This window comes from Anser anser, assembly GCF_964211835.1.
Source record: "Anser anser genome assembly, chromosome: 19".
In the NCBI taxonomy this organism is placed as follows: Eukaryota; Metazoa; Chordata; class Aves; order Anseriformes; family Anatidae; genus Anser; species Anser anser.
The window spans coordinates 2,590,040-2,605,712 of NC_139740.1; the positions used below are offsets into that span (position 1 = coordinate 2,590,040).

The 15,673-nt window shown below is 48.6% G+C and overlaps 1 protein-coding gene across 3 annotated transcripts in view; it reads right to left on the minus strand.

Moving 5' to 3' along the window:
• Positions 1–8,166, minus strand: part of GAS7 (growth arrest specific 7) — a 112,712-nt gene extending 104,546 nt beyond the window's left edge. The window contains exons 1-2 of one of the 3 annotated variants that reach the window (XM_083805223.1): positions 8,043–8,166; positions 7,719–7,902 (exon numbers count right to left, since the gene is read on the minus strand). In XM_083805223.1, the coding sequence (XP_083661349.1) occupies positions 7,719–7,901 (183 nt within the window). In that variant the 5' untranslated portion in view covers position 7,902; positions 8,043–8,166. Of the gene's footprint in view, positions 1–7,718; positions 8,013–8,042 lie in introns of those variants that run through there. The other 2 variants (XM_083805225.1, XM_083805224.1) reach the window with 2 other exon arrangements.
• Between the last annotated feature and the right edge of the window lie 7,507 nt (positions 8,167–15,673).

Here is a 15,673-nt window from a genome sequence, read left to right on the forward strand (position 1 = left end):
ACCAGCCCTCGCTGTGGCAACGTGCAGCACAGCCACCACACTGCAGCACTGGCTACAGCAATGCTCATTCCTAGCACTGGCGGGAAACCTTCTGACAAAATGTTTTGGGGTGTTTTTGTTCAAAATACACTCCAACATCAAACTGAAGAAAGCGAAATAAAAACATAATCTTTTCTCTCTAAGAATAAAGATTTCATCAAAATTCTGTTTCACAGGAATGTTTCAAAGTTGCATTTTGTCATGAAGTAGAATTTTCTTTGCTAATCAGCTTGCAGATTCTCATTTCTCCTTAAGCACACTGTCTCCTTGGATGATACCAGCTTACAGCAAGATATATCTCAGCATGGAAATTCTCTACAATTTCTCTGCCATTATAAAATAAATTAAAAGCATTATCGTCTCTATTAACTCCTTTCATATTTGTTTTTCATGACTACCTGCGTACAACGAATAAAGCAGTTCCTGCCATGCCATGCTTCCTGCAGATAAAGGTGCCACAACCTCCTGTCTCAGCTGTTTGCACTTTTCCATGTCTGTGTGTCACAGGTAAGATGAGTTTCCTCCTGAATATTACACAGCAGTGGAAGTAATGCATAATACTGTCCGATGCCTGCAGATGCACCACGCATCAGGGAAAACACGTGATTCTTTCCTTCCAAAATGTAACATGGTTCCAGTAAAGTGTGAAAGTGCAGACAAGATCAGTGGCAGCTCTCAATCCTACTCAGTCCAGCTAGCTCAGTTAGATTCCAGAGCCACCTCCATCCATGCTGGAAGCACAAACTGTGCTTCACATGAAGACTTACATCTGTGGGATGGCTGAAGCTATAAAAACTGCTGACAATTATCAGCAAATTTGCATATGTTGCTACTGCTGCTGCTTATATAAGTGATTTCTAGCCAACCACAAACACAAAAAGCAGTACCCAAAATAGATTTTAAAACAAACCACTTGCAAATGTGACTGAATGACACATGTCCCCACCTCTCTAAAAGTCACATCTCTAGAAAAGGCAGATGCAACAGCCAGCATCCCCCCAGAGGGCCTGAGTGCAAAACACCTTCTGGAGTACATGCTCCAGAGCTCTAACCTCACCTTCTCCTTCTTGACATTTATGGTATCCCGCACCAACACAGGCTATGACAAACTGGGACACACTTGAAGCTTGTCCTAAATTGCTCTCAGGTCTAGAGCTGTGCGGAGACCTGTCTACACACATCATCATGCTAAGCATACCTCATGCAGATGGGGCAAGGAGCCTCTGTTTAGGAAGTATTTTGTTGCTTTCAGCTGTAAAGGAATCCTGGAATTGTCATTCACTGTATCGTACACCACATTCCACCTGCACTGCACCTGTGTTTGCTGTGATGGAGCTGGTCTGAAGCACTACACAAGGCCTGTAGCTGCACAGATTCCTTTTTGCATCAGCATGGTAAGGAAAATTGTTCACCCCATGAGTGCATGTTGTGGTTTAACCCAGCCGGCAGCTAAGCACCACACAGCCGTTCACTCACCCTCCCCTCTCCCTCTCTGGAATGGGGGAGAGAATCAGGAAAATGAAGCCTGTGGGTTGAGATAGAGACAGTTTATTAGGACAGAAAAGAAAAGGAAAATACTAATAATAATGATAATAGTACTACTAATAATAATAATGTGTACAAAACAAGTGATGCACAATGCTGACTGATGCCCAGCCTGTCCCTGAGCAGCCAGTCCCCCCACCTCAGCCAGCCACCCCTATATATTGTTTAGCATGACGCCAGATGGTATGGAATACCCCTTTGGCCAGTTTGGGTCAGCTGTCCTGGGTCTGTCCCCTCCCAGCTCCTGCTGCACCCCCAGACTGCCCGCTGGCAGGACAGAGCGAGAAGCTGAAAAGTCATTGGCTTAGTGTAAGCACTGCTCTGCAACAATTAAAACATCAGGGTGTTATCAACACTCTTCTCATCCTAATCCAAAACAGCACCTACCAGCGACTAGGAGGAAAATTAACCCTATCCTAGCTGAAACCAGGACAGTGCAGCAGTCTGATACAGTTTCTCCATGGTTCTGCTCAAATGGTCAAAAGGTTAAACCAAAAAAAAAAGTGCACAAGAATGAGGGAATAGCCAGAAGAAGTAGGTGACAGTCCCTGGACTGTCAAGTCTCGTTGCTTTCATAGCTATAAATCACCAAAGGCAGGGTGAAGATTGGAGCTGATGGCATATCTACTCCATCAGATATGAATCACAGACAACAATATCCCTCTTTCCCAAGCTCTCAAGTATGAAGAAGGATGTTACTTGAACACAAATCAAGCTCAGTCAGAGCTAATCCATATGAATTTAGCAGCACCTTTTCAGACTTCTCTGGTGTGAACTGATTCTCTTGTTGAGAAAAAAAAGCTGGGTCCTGTTTCTCCATTAACCTACTATCTCCAAGAGTACAACAGTGCAAGAAACAGTACTTGGCTTTCCAGCACAAGAAAGACAGGGACATACTGGAAAGACTCCAGCAAAGGGCCACAATGATGTTTAAGGGATTGGAGCATCTGTCATACAGAACTGGGACTATTTAGCCTCAAGAAAAGAAGGCTCGAGAGGGATCAATGTGTATAAAAATCTATGTGGGGCACTAAAAAATAAACCAGATACAGTCTCTGCTCATTGATATCCACTGAAAGTACAAGATGCAGTGGGCACAAGTTAAAACACTGAAAATCACATTTAAACATAAACACTACAAGAGATTGCCCAGAAAGGCTGTGTAGTCTCCATCCTTGCATGTATTCAGAACCTCACCAGTGAAGCAGGACCAGGTGATCTCCAGACATACGTTTCAGCTCAGCAATTCTGACAAGACCAAGGCAGCTTCCCTGACTGCTACCAAAAGACCAGGCCTAAAGGAGTCCACCTGGAATCCCATTACAGAGCTAGTCCCTTCCCGTGTTCTCTTCTTGTGGAAGAGACCTACAAACATCAAGGCCAACTGCCAGACCACTTCAGGGCTGACCAAAAGTTGAAACATATGATTAAGGGCATTATACAAATGCCTTTTGAACACTGACAAGCATGAGGCATCAACCACCTTGCTAGGAAGCCCATTCCAGTCTTTGATCACCTTCAAAATACAGAAATTTTTCCTAACATCCAGTCTGAACCTCCCCTGGCACAGCTTTGAGCCGTTCCTTCATATCCTATTATTGGTTACCAGGGAGCAGAGCCTGGCACCTCCGTCTCCCCTCCTCTGAGTCTTGCGGAGAACAAGATCACCTCTGAGCTTCCTTTTCTCCAAACTAGACAAACTAAGTGTCCTCAGCTTCTCCTTGTAGGACATGCTTTCCATTGGATCCCTTTTGATCTATTACAGCTGTATCCTCTCCAGAGCTTATAGACATCTTTTATCCTAATTATCCCCCGCACACATTCCACTCATCCTCCAGCTCTCATTGCTTCTACCATTGCCATAACAGGGACCTCCCAGACATCACTTCCTTCTAATCCACCACTGCGGGCTTGCAGCAACCATGGTAGTAGGAACCGAAGACTGCCAAACCTCTTGACCTCCCTTTGCCTCTCTTGCGTCACATTTACTACAGTTTCAGTCCTTTCCTTGATCTCCTGTGATGAATGAATTGAAAATACATTTTTGCCAGCAGGAGAACCCATGAGGCAAAGGCATTCCTCAGGAATGCCCATCTCTAGCACTGGAGTTTGTTTCCCACAGGCCACCTTCATGGTTTTCTCAGAGCTGTCCAACTCCTCATTTGCCATTAAAACCAGTCCTGGTTAACAACCAGGCACAGATACCCATTTTTCATTGCAAGAGTCTAGCACTACCATTCAGTGTGAGTAAGCATACAAAGAGGAGCTGCATGACCTATCCTCAAATCCTGGGTAAGACAGCCAGAGCAATGCAGAAGCATGCAGACGCTCCTCGTGATCAACACTGGCAGCTCCACAGCTCTGCTGGCCAAGAAGAGAGATAGGTGCTGCTGATGCAGTACAGTTCCTCCCAAGTCAGAGTTAACACTGGGAACAGTCCTTCCTCCTCATTTGTTCAGAAGGAACCTGCATGCTGCAGGCTGGATGAAAAACTAACCACTCAACCCTAGAAGAGACTCCCCTTTCAGCTGCTTTCCTTCATTCCTTTCTCCCTTTCCTCTTTCAGCTCAGGAACAAAACAAAGAGCAGACTTTAAGGGAAATTTCACTGTTGGTAAATGTGAAGTAGTGTGAATGAGAAAATCCAGCTTACCCATCTGTGTACAGTGACAACCTTAAAGTAACAAAGGCTTCAGAAAAAGGACATCTCCTTTGGGTAGCAGCCAGCCACCTGACAGACTTTGCTGCAAGGAGAAGCAGTATGTGCCATGCAGGGCAAACCCTGCCAGCCCTGGCCTTGGACAATGCCACTAGCCATGTTCATTCACTGCTGTGGCAGAATATTCAGCCAGTTATCCTTAAGGGTAATGAGTTATGGGTCTACAGAGAGAGGAGTACAGGTACCCACTAGAGTGAACAACAAGGAATGGGGAAATGAGGGCAGAGCCAAGGGAAGGATTGTATCTTCCTCTTTCAACAGAAGTGTGTAGCTAAAAAATTTACCTCACAACATAGTGTTGAACCTTACCAAAAGCTGCAGGGCTGGAGCACTCAAAGACAACATGAGTGCAGGTTGGTACTGAAAGGAGAATCATGTTCATGGCTCCATCTGGCTGTGTGTTTTCCTCACCTCCCTGGTGCCAGTTCCAGTGTCTATGTGGTTGAGTGGCAGCTTGGATCAGAGAATGGAAAAGGAGGGTATTTCTGTCGTGGTGTCTTTCAGTTAGATCAGGTCCTTGAGCAAGCTAACCACACACCTAAACATCAGGGAAAGGCTACTTGCACAGAGCCACGAGAGTGACACACTAACAGAATTTTCTCATTCTCACACATCCACTTAACTGCAATGTGTGCTAGCTACCTGTGGTCCCATAAATTTAGTTAATTAGCTCTTGCCCCTCAGTACAAGAAGGACATCGGGGCCATGGAATGTGTCCAGAGAAAGGCTACGAAGCTGGTGAAGGGCTTTGAACACAAGTCCTGTGAGGAGCGGCTGAGGGAACTGGGGTTGTTTAGTCTGGAGAAGAGGAGGCTCAGGGGAGACTTTATTGCTCTCTACAACTACCTGAAAGGTAGTTATCTTCTACCTAAAAAGTAATTATCTTCTAGCAGATAACTAGTGATAGGACTAGAGGGAATGGCATCAAGTTGTGCCACGGGAGGTTTACCTTGGAAATTAGGTGACATTTCTTCTCAGAAAGAGTAGTCAGGCATTGGGATGGGTTGCCAGGGAAGTGGTGGCATTGCCATCCCTGGGGGTGTTCAAGGAAAGGTTGGATGTGGTGCTTAGGGACATGGTTTAGTTGGTGATATTGGTGGTAGTGGGAAGGTTGGACCATATGATCTTGGAGGTCTTTTCCAACCCTAATGATTCTATGATTCTATGAATTCTTTACCTATTAACACTGGTCCATAGACCTTATTAGGAACAACCTCTGGAGGAAAAGAAAACATGCCAGAGTAAACACCTCTCAGCACTTGTCGTCTTTCTTACCTTCCTTCTGAAGGTTTATTCAAGAGACGGGAGTTTGGGCTGCACGGACCATCAGGCAGCAACAAAGTTTTCAGTCATACCCGAACCTAGGGTCAGAGAGGCACAACTGGGAGCTCTAAGCACCATTCTGAGCACAGCATAACACACACAGAATTAAGTGGGAAGAGAGGAGTTTGAAAGAGGGAGGTGATATAAAACCAACCGTTGTGTATGACTTCCCACTGCCTTTGTTGAGCAAAGTTTGTCTCATCTCATGATACACTTTGCCTCAAACAATGTCTAAATTCCTGGTTAGATGTGTAAATATTTGGCAATGTAAAAGACCACAAACATTCACATATCTCAGTAAATGATCTTGTAGGTGGCAAAACTGACAAACAAAAGGACTCCCACACTCCTAAACTATAGCAAAAAAAAATCCCAAATGCTTCAGCGGCAGTGAAAAGTCTCTGGCCTCACTCTTCTAGCATTGAGGGTGGAAATTTTGCATCCCCTTTTCTGTCCTTCCAGGTAAGAATGAGAAACAGAAACTTCATTGAAATACCAGGGATATTTTATTGATTTGGACCAGAGAATCAGAAAGGCAATTGCAAATTTGCAGGCAAAATATTGTCCTACTACAAAGAACCTTCTGCTCACAAAACATGCACCTCGGTGGGCCTGGTTCTGCTGAGGGCTGTGTGTCCTGACGCTCTGGATTTCCCAGAAGGTGAGCATGAAAAGCCTGGGACAGATAGTGTCTTCCTTGCATATAAGCAAAGCAGGCTATCCTGCAAATTATATATTTCTCCTTAGAAATCTGGACGACAAACAGAGGCCGACTTGCAAAGCCCTGCACTGCTAACCACATCGGCACTGTCACTGCAGGAACCCATACTCACATCCTAGGTTAAGTTCCAAATGACACCACACAGAATCACACACAGAATCATCTAGGTTGGAAGAGACCTCCAAGATCACCCAGTCCAACCTCTGACCTAACACTAACAGTCCTCCACTAAACCATATCACTAAGCTCTACATTTAAACGTCTTTTAAAGACCTCCACGGATGGTGACTCAACCGCTTCCCTGGGCAACCAGGGCATGGTCATCAAGGGAAGAGCTGATGGGCTCATAGCAGATTCTTGCTTTGGTACAAGTTGTTTCAAAATTCACTTTCAGAAATGCAAGATTGTGAAGGCACTCTTTGTGGATGTGTATTTCACACCCAAATTGTGTCTGGTTTCCAAAGGAAAGAAAATAATAAACTCAGAAGCAAGCAGTTCTGTGGGAATACAGCTGGTGCCCTAGATGTCATGGCCCTGAAGAGCACAGACGCTAAATGAGCTGATCAGCATCCTGATGGAAATATTATGACCTTTGAGTGAGGATCTCTGAGGCTCTCTGGGGCAATGCCACACATACTGACAGCAAGGTATCACCAGCCAGCTGGGGAGCTGTGGCAACAGAAGGGACACATCTGAATCTTCCACACCATAAACCCAAGATATGTTTAGTGAAAAAAAATAAAAAGGAGAGGGAGAGGGATGGGGAAGGGGAGAGGAAGTTGCCCAGCATTTGGTCCATCCTGCATGACTAACAGGAGCTGCATCACCTCTACCACTGAATTCTGCTGCTGTTTAGCAATTGTGAATGAAGTGTCCAGAGGAGCCTGCAGCTCAACGTAGAGCCTGAACTCTGCCACTCTGTGGCTACAACTGTGGGTACCAAAGGTTCTTGCTGCCGCAGCAGGACTGGGCAGGCTCCTCCTTCTCTGGTCCTTATCAGCACCAAGCACACTCCGACTCTTGGGTGGCCAGGGCTCTTTTCCTTCCCTGGGCACAGGGCTGACTGATGCCGAGGTGGGTCCCCGACGGAAGCGCCGGTGTGCTGCCGTGCGTCTGCCCCGTGCACTGCTGGCACTCCCCAGTGAGCCGAGCTGCCGTTCGGGGCTCAGCCGGCCAGCGGCTCAGCCCCGGGCAGTGCCCGGCGCGCAGAGTGCGGAGCGGCGATGGCACCGCTGCAGGACCGCTCCGGGTCCCGGCCCGCCCGGCCCGGCCCTGCCCGCCGAGCGGCTCCCTCCCGGCCGCCGGCGCTCCCCCCTCCCCTGCCCGCGCTCCCCCGCCGCCCTGTCGGCGCAGCTCGCGGCCCTCCTCCTACCTCCAGAAGCTGCACGTAGCTGGCCGGGAACCAGCCGCGCAGCCCGTCCTCCTTCTGCCCTTCCCACCAGCCGCCGTCCGGCACCTGCAGCACCGTGATCAGCTCCCCCGCGGCGAAGCGGAGACCTTGCCGGTGCCGCTCCCCGGAGAAGGGGTACAGCGTCTGGCAGCGCGAGCCCGACATGCTGCCAGCCAGGCGGCCGCGCCCCGCCGCAGCCCGCAGCCCGCCGCCCGCCGCGCGGCCCCGGCCCCCGCCGTCGCTCAGCGCCCGCTCGGGGCGCCGCCGCCCGCCCCACGGCGCGCAGGGCTGCGGGAGGGCCCGCACTGGCCGCGCCCCGCGCCCGCCCCGTTCTGCTCCCAGGGCGCGGCGGCCGCCGAGCACGGGCGAGAGCGGGGAAGCCCCAGCGCCCGGCGGCCCCGGGCGCTACCGGCTTGCAGGACGCGGAGGAGGAGAGGCGGGGGGGGGGGGAGGGAAGAGGAGGCGGCTAAAAGAGGGGGAAGGGAGAGGAGAGCGGGATGAGGTGGAGAGAAGGGGGAGGGAAGGGGCGGAGGAGGGGAAAGGGGGCGGGGGAGGAGACGGAGAAGGAGAGGGCCCCGCGGTGCGCAACCCATTCCGCGTGACACGCGTGCCTGCGGGACACCGTGTGTGAGAGACCGCGTGACAGACGCCGTGCGTGTCAGTCAGAAACACCGCGTGGGTGGCCGTGGCACTCTCTGTGACGCCGAGCGCGTCTGTAAGAGACACCGTGTGTGTGACCCTGTCTCTGTAGGAGAGACCGTGTGTGTGTGTGTGTGTGTGTGTGTGTGTGCGCGCGCGCAAGATACTGCGTGCATTAGAAACGTGATATCGATGTATGACAGCCACTGTCTGAGAGATGTATGTGACACCTGGGAGAGAGGCCATGCATGTGTGGGAGACACCATCCACGTGTTCATGAAACACACCCACATGGGTGACATCCATCTTGCCAGGGATGCCATGTGACACACCCAAGGATACATGAAATGTACAAGTGTGTGTGACATACATTCCCAAGCATTGGTGTGTCTGTGCAACTCAGCTGAGTGCACAACTCACTCTGTGTGTGCTTCTGACACCCGTTGTGCGTGAATCCCATGTGTGGGACACTTCTATATGTACATGAGGTGAGGTACACCATATGGGTGACACCCTCATCTGTGTGACACTCCTGTATATGTGTCTGTATGTGAGACACCACCACGTGTCTGTATATGAGACACCACCACGTGTCTGTATTTTGGTTATGATCTCCCATTCCATGTGCACAACCTGCTCTGGGTGGGCATGCCAGGCTCACTCTGCAGCACATCTGTGCCTCCCATGTGTGTAAGACACGCATGTCTTTGTGCACCCAGGTGTGTATGAACCTGTGCATGTGGCTCTGCGCAGAAATGCACACCTGACTCATTGCATTACATGTGACTCACACATACATAATGCACACATGCCTCTACATGTATGGACACTGACGGGGATGTGTGTATGAAGCCTATGCATACAGGTATGTGCAACCTATTGAAGGGTGTGCTGCCTGACCACGTGCTCGGGGAGGGCGGGGGGGAGGGAGATGGGCTTGTGTGAGACGCCCATATCGTACATGAGATCTCCTTGTGTGGGGGGGTGTACCTGAGACACAAGATACACATACCTGAGTGATTGTACTATTGTTGTGTTGTGTTTACGGGACGCACATTCACGTATGAGAATCCCACAGCTACATGTGCAAAACTTAGCCTTACATGAAGACGTACACTTTTGCTGTCACACCTGTGTGCGAGAGACTGTTGTGAGTGTTACTGACTGGCGTTTATGTAACTCTTAGGCTGAGCTTTGTGTGTTTGTGTATGTGGTTTACCCTGAATGTGCAAAAATCACTTATACATAAGACTGACCTGTGTGTGTGTTTACGAAACAATCACGAGACCCAACCACATCTGTATGACTGTGTCTTTGTGTGTAAGCATGCTGTATGTCACTGCATGGGTGAGTCCCATTTGTGTGTGTGTGTTTGTGTACCAGACTTGCTGCAGTATGCACCACTGTGTTTGTGTACAGCTCCATGTATGAAGCCCTCATCCGTGTTTGTGCAACCCACAATCTGCGCCTGTAGGTTCGTGTCTGTAGTACATGTGGCATGTGGATGAGAGAGAGAGGTATGCTTCTGCATGTGCAAGAGTCATGAAAGCATGAATGTGTGGAAGGAATGAGGCAAAATGAGTTAGATCTGCCTTACAGACATCCCACAGCCATATCTAAGCCTGCTACCCAGCATCCTTTTGTAGTCAGTGGGGAGGAGGCAGGACACAAACCTGCTGCATTTGGAAGTCTGTGAGACAAGACACCAGGAGCCCTTGGGTCCTTCTCCCTATGGGCAGGTCTGGACATGTCCAGCTCACATGTCCACATCTCCTTTGATGCGCACTCTGTTGATTGCCTCCCAGACACTGCGTGTTCATGGGTGAGCAGGTACACATGTATCTACTTCCAGTACACTTGTGAGAATCACAGAATTGTAGGGGTTGAAAGAGACCTCCAGAGATCATCAGGTCCAACCTCCCTGCCAAAGCAGGTTCCCTAGAGCAGGTTGCACAGGTAGGCGTCTAGACGGGTCTTGAATATCTCCAGAGAAAGACTCCACAACTTCCCTGGGCAGCCTGTTCCAGTGCTCCGTCACCCTTACTGTGAAGAAGTTCCTTCTCATATCAGTGCGGAACTTCCTGTGCTCCATTTTGTGGCCATTGCCCCTTGTTCTGTCCCCACAAACCACTGAAAACAGGTTGGCCACATCCCTCTGTCTCCCACACTTGAGATATTTGTAAACATCTATAATATCCCCTCTCAGTCTTCTTTTCTCAAGGCTGAACAGACCCAGGTCTCTCAGCCATACCTCACAGAGAAGATGCTCCAGGCCCCATATCATCTTTGTGGCTCTCTGCTGGACTCTTTCCAGGAGATTCCTGTCTTTTTTGTACCGGGGAGCCCAGAACTGGATACAGTACTCCAGGTGAGGCCTGACCAGGGCAGAGTAGAGGGGGAGGATCACCTCCCTTGACCTGCTGGCCACGCTCCTTTTAATACACGCCAGGATCCCATTGACCTTCATGGCCGCCAGGGCACACTGCTGGCTCATGGCCAACCTGTTGTCTACCAGGATCCCCGGGTCCTCCTCCACAGAGCTCCTTTCCAGCAGGTCATCCCCCAGCCTGTACTGATACATGTGGTTGTTCCTTCCCAGGTGCAGGACTCTCCACTTGCTTTTGTTAAACCTCATTTGGTTTCTTCCTGCCCAGCTCTCCAGCCTGTCCAGGTCTTGCTGAATGGCAGCATAGCCTTCTGGCATGTTGGCCACTCCTCCCAGCTTTGTATCATTGTTGTACTTGCTTAGGATTCCCTCATCAAGGTCGTCGATGAAGATGTTGGTCTGAACCAACCATGGTTCAGACCACCATGGTCTGAACTTTTGGGTAGACCTGTGCGGTATCAAGAGTTGGACTTGATGATCCTTAAGGGTCCCTTCCAACTCAGGATATTCTATGATTCTATGATTCTATGTTGAACAAGACCGGACCCAACGCCGACCCCTGGGGAACACCGCATGTCAAAGGTCTCCAACCAGACTCTGCGCCACCGATCACCACCCTCTGAGCTTGGCCAGTCAGCCAGTTCTCAACCCACCTTACTGTCCATTCATCTATCCCACACTTACTCAGCTTTGTTATCAGGATGTCGTGGGAGACAGTATCAAAAGCCTTGCTGAAGTCAAGGTAGACGACATCCACTTATCTCCCTCCATCTACCCAGGTGGTGATGTCATCGTGGAAGGCAACGAGGTTGGTCGAGTGTGATTTCACCTTGGTGAACCCATGCTGACTACTCCTCATAACCTTCTTCTCTTCCAATTGCTTGCAGATGGCATCCAGAACAAGCTGTTCCAACACCTTTCCAGGGACAGAGGTGAGACTGACTGGCCTGTAGTTTCCTAGATCCTCATTCTTGCCCTTTTTGAAGACCGGAGTGACATTGGCTATACTCCAGTCTTCAGGCACCTCTCCTGTTTTCCAAGACCTGTCAAAGATGATAAGAGAGTGGTTTGGCGATCACCTTGTGCAGCTCCCTCAGCACACGTGGATGCATCCCATCAGGACCCATGGATTTGTGTACATTGATTCCACTCAGACGCTCCCAAACCATTCCCTCCTCAAACAGAGGAGATTTCTCCATTTCCCAGACTCTTTCTCCTCCCTCCAGGGTCCAGGAGTCCTGGGGGGAAGTGTCTGAAGCAAAGACTGAAGCAAAGAAGGCATTCAGTATCTCCGCCTTCTCAGAGTCCCCTGTTACCAGGACACCCCCCTTATTCAGCAGGGAACCCACATTATCCCTAGTCTTCCTTTTACTGTTTACATCCTTAAAAAAACCCTTCTTATTATTCTTTATCTACTTTGCCAGCTTCATCTCCAGGAGGGCTTTAGCCTTTCTTGTTGCATCCCTGCAGGCCCTGACAACACTCCAATACTCTTCCCAATGACACAGGCCCTTTTTCCACATTTCATAGACCTTATTCTTCCTTTTGAGCTTGTTGATGAGCTCTTTGCTCATCCACGCAGGTTTCCTACCCCCTTCCCTGATTTCCTCCTCTTAGGGATGCACTGATCCTGAGCTTGGAAGAAGTGCTGTTTAAATGTTGCCCAGCTCTCACAAGCACCTTTGCTTTCTAGCAAACTAGCCCATGGGATACCCCCAAACAGGTCCCAGAAGAGGTCAAAGTTTGGGCGGTAGCAATCCTTCTTCTTGCCTTACTTCTACCAAGTACTTGAACTCCACCATCTCATGGTCACTGCATCCCAAGCTCATCCCAACCTTCACATCCCTAACAAGACCATCCCTGTTGGTAAGGACAAGGTCCAGAAGCACCCCACCTCGTCAGCTCCTCTACCACTTGCGTCAGAAAATTATCTTCAGCGCATTGTAGGAACCGTTTGGACTCTGTGTGCCTAGCCGAGTTGCTTACCCAACAGATGTCTGGATGATTAAAATCCCCCATGAGAACCAGCATCCACGATCCTGAGGCTACTTCCAGCTGCTTGTAGAAGGCCTCATCAACCTCCTCCAGGTGATCTGGTGACCTGTAGCACACCCCCACAACAGTGTCACCCAAACCAGCCCGCCCATTAATTCTCACCCATAAGCTCTCCACTCGTTCTTCTCCCTCCCCGAGGTGGAGCTGGGTACACTTTAATTGCTCTCTCACATAGAGGGCAACTCCCCCCCCACCTCGTTTCCCCAGCCTGTATTTTCTAAAGAGGACATAGCCCTCCATGACAGCGTTCCAGTCATGCGAGCTGTCTCACCATGTCTCCGTGATCGCAATGAGATGCTGGCCCCATGACCATACACAGATCTCCAGCTCATCCTGTTTATTTCACATGCTTCACACATTGGTATAGAGGCACTTTAGGGAAGCAGCAAGCACAGTTACCTCTAGAAGGACACAAGAAGATTCCGGATGGGGTATCAGGAGCATTGCCTTCTCTGAGGAACCCTCGGACGATTCTATGGGACAACTCACAGGTTTTTCCCTACTATCTTCAACAGTGACAGCATCCCCCAGCCCTCTTCTGTCACATCTAACTCCCCTCCCTTCCCCCATTAAACCTAGTTTAAAGCCCTGGTAATCAGTCCAGAGAGCTTGCTCCCCAATACACTTGTGCCCCACTTGCCAAGTCGAAGTCTGTCAGCAGCCCACATACCTGGCTTCTCAAAGGCCTGCTCAAGATCAAAATACCCAAGCCTTGGTCTAGACACCACCCCCTCAGCCAGTCATTTACCTGTCTCATTCTCTCCCTTCTTTCAGGGTCCCAGTCACCCATGGGGAGGACAGATGAGAACACTACCTGCACCCCCGATCCCTTCAACATCCTTCCCAGGGATGCAAAGTCCTTTTTAATGTTACTCATTTTCCTTGTTGCAGCTTCCCGGGACCCAGCCTGAATGACTCTTGTGGTTTAACCCGGCTGGCAGCTAAACACCACACAGCCGTTCGCTCACCCTCCCCTCTCCCTCTCTGGGATGGGGAAGAGAAACGGGAAAGTGAAGCCTGTGAGTTGAGATAAAGACAGTTTATTAAGACAGGAAAATAATAATAATAATAATTATTATTATTATTATAGTAGTACTACTAATAATGTGTATGAAACAAGTGATGCACAATGCAATTGCTCACCACCCACTGACTGATGCCCAGCCTATCCCTGAGCAGTCAGTCCCCCCACCCCGGCCAGCCACCCCTATATATTGTTTAGCATGACGTCAGATGGTATGGAATACCCCTTTGGCCAGTTTGGGTCAGCTGTCCTGGGTCTGTCCCCTCCAGCTCCTGCTGCACCCCCAGCCTGCTCGCTGGCAGGACAGAGTGAGAAGCTGAAAAGTCCTTGGCTTGGTGTAAGCACTGCTCTGCAACAACTAAAACATCAGGGTGTTATCAACACTTCTCATCCTAATCCAAAACATAGCACCCTACCAGCGACTAGGAGGAAAATTAACCCTATCCTAACTGAAACTAGGGCGATGATAAGAGGATAGTAGCCCTCTGGTTTAATGAGCTGCGACCGAGCCTTCCTAATGTCTTTGACACGCACTCCAGGAAGACAATACACCTCCCTGGAGAGGTTATCTGAATGGCAAATGGGAGTTTGCTCTCTTAGAATCGTAGTTATGTGCAAGTGTGTGAGCGCTGGTCTCATTGTACATGTGTTTGAGAGACCTTGATGGTACACACACACATACACACACACACTTTACCTCACAACCATTATGTGTTATTATCACAACAGCTGTGCCTTATCTGGCAAAAAGCAACTGACCCGATTATCATGGCATACATCCATGTACATCTTTCAGCAGTTTTCTCTAACAATGCCATTGCTAGATGGGAAGAACTAGATTTGAACCAAAAAAAGCAACACATTTTTTTTCAGAAAATACAATCCAATCTATGCCCATGTTGGAACACAGATACAAATAGTACAGAGCTTTCATGTACAACAATGAATTTTATTCTAAATTTTACTTTTCTTTCTTATGTTTAGTGTTATTTTTTTGTTGTTGTTGTTAGTTTCTGACATTTTTTCCTCTGCTATTTTTATTCTTCCAGCTTGTTCTGCTTTCCCATCTCCCTTTCTTATATTTTAGTGGCTTATATTCTGTAGGTAAACTTTCTCAGTGAGAAATCCTTCAGTAGGTTTTTAGTCCTGGGCTTGTCCATTTCCTGAAACAATTAAAAACTTCAGCTTTTCAGGACTTTACATCTACTAGCAGACAGGTCCAAATGTAAACACTACCTTCATACATATTTTACGTTATCTTTCTAAATCTGTTACTACAACTTCACTTTGGTTGTACAAATGTCAGACCTGACAAGAGAAAGGCTTTGTTCATGACAGAGTCACTATTAAGTCACTTTCAGTCACTCAAAGTGTGTTTCTTGAACAGGTCCCCAAAGCAATCCTCATTTCATTGTGCAGATAATTACATGGTCAGTTTTTCTTTAGACGTGCCTGGTCCTTGTTCTCAACTTGAAGAATGGCTTTACTTGCACAGAGAGCAGCTCTCTCACCAAAGGCTTATACAAATGTTTGTTTCTGCATCATGTCTTCTCTTTATTGTGGAGAATATTCTTGTGGAAGTGACTTGTTCATTATAAGAAAAAGGATTTCTGGGCATAGAAAGCATTTTCATATAGCATAAGATATGAGAACCAGAGACACTGGATGGAAGATAAAGAAGCCATCTTAGAAATACGAAGGTTTGCAACAGCAATGGTACAGAGCATTGGAATGAATTGTTCAGCTCTTAGTTTCAGTCTTGTTTTCTATCATCTGTTCCAGCTCAGCTAAAGCATCTTGTTGGGATGCAGGTATTCTCTGGCTAGTACTCAG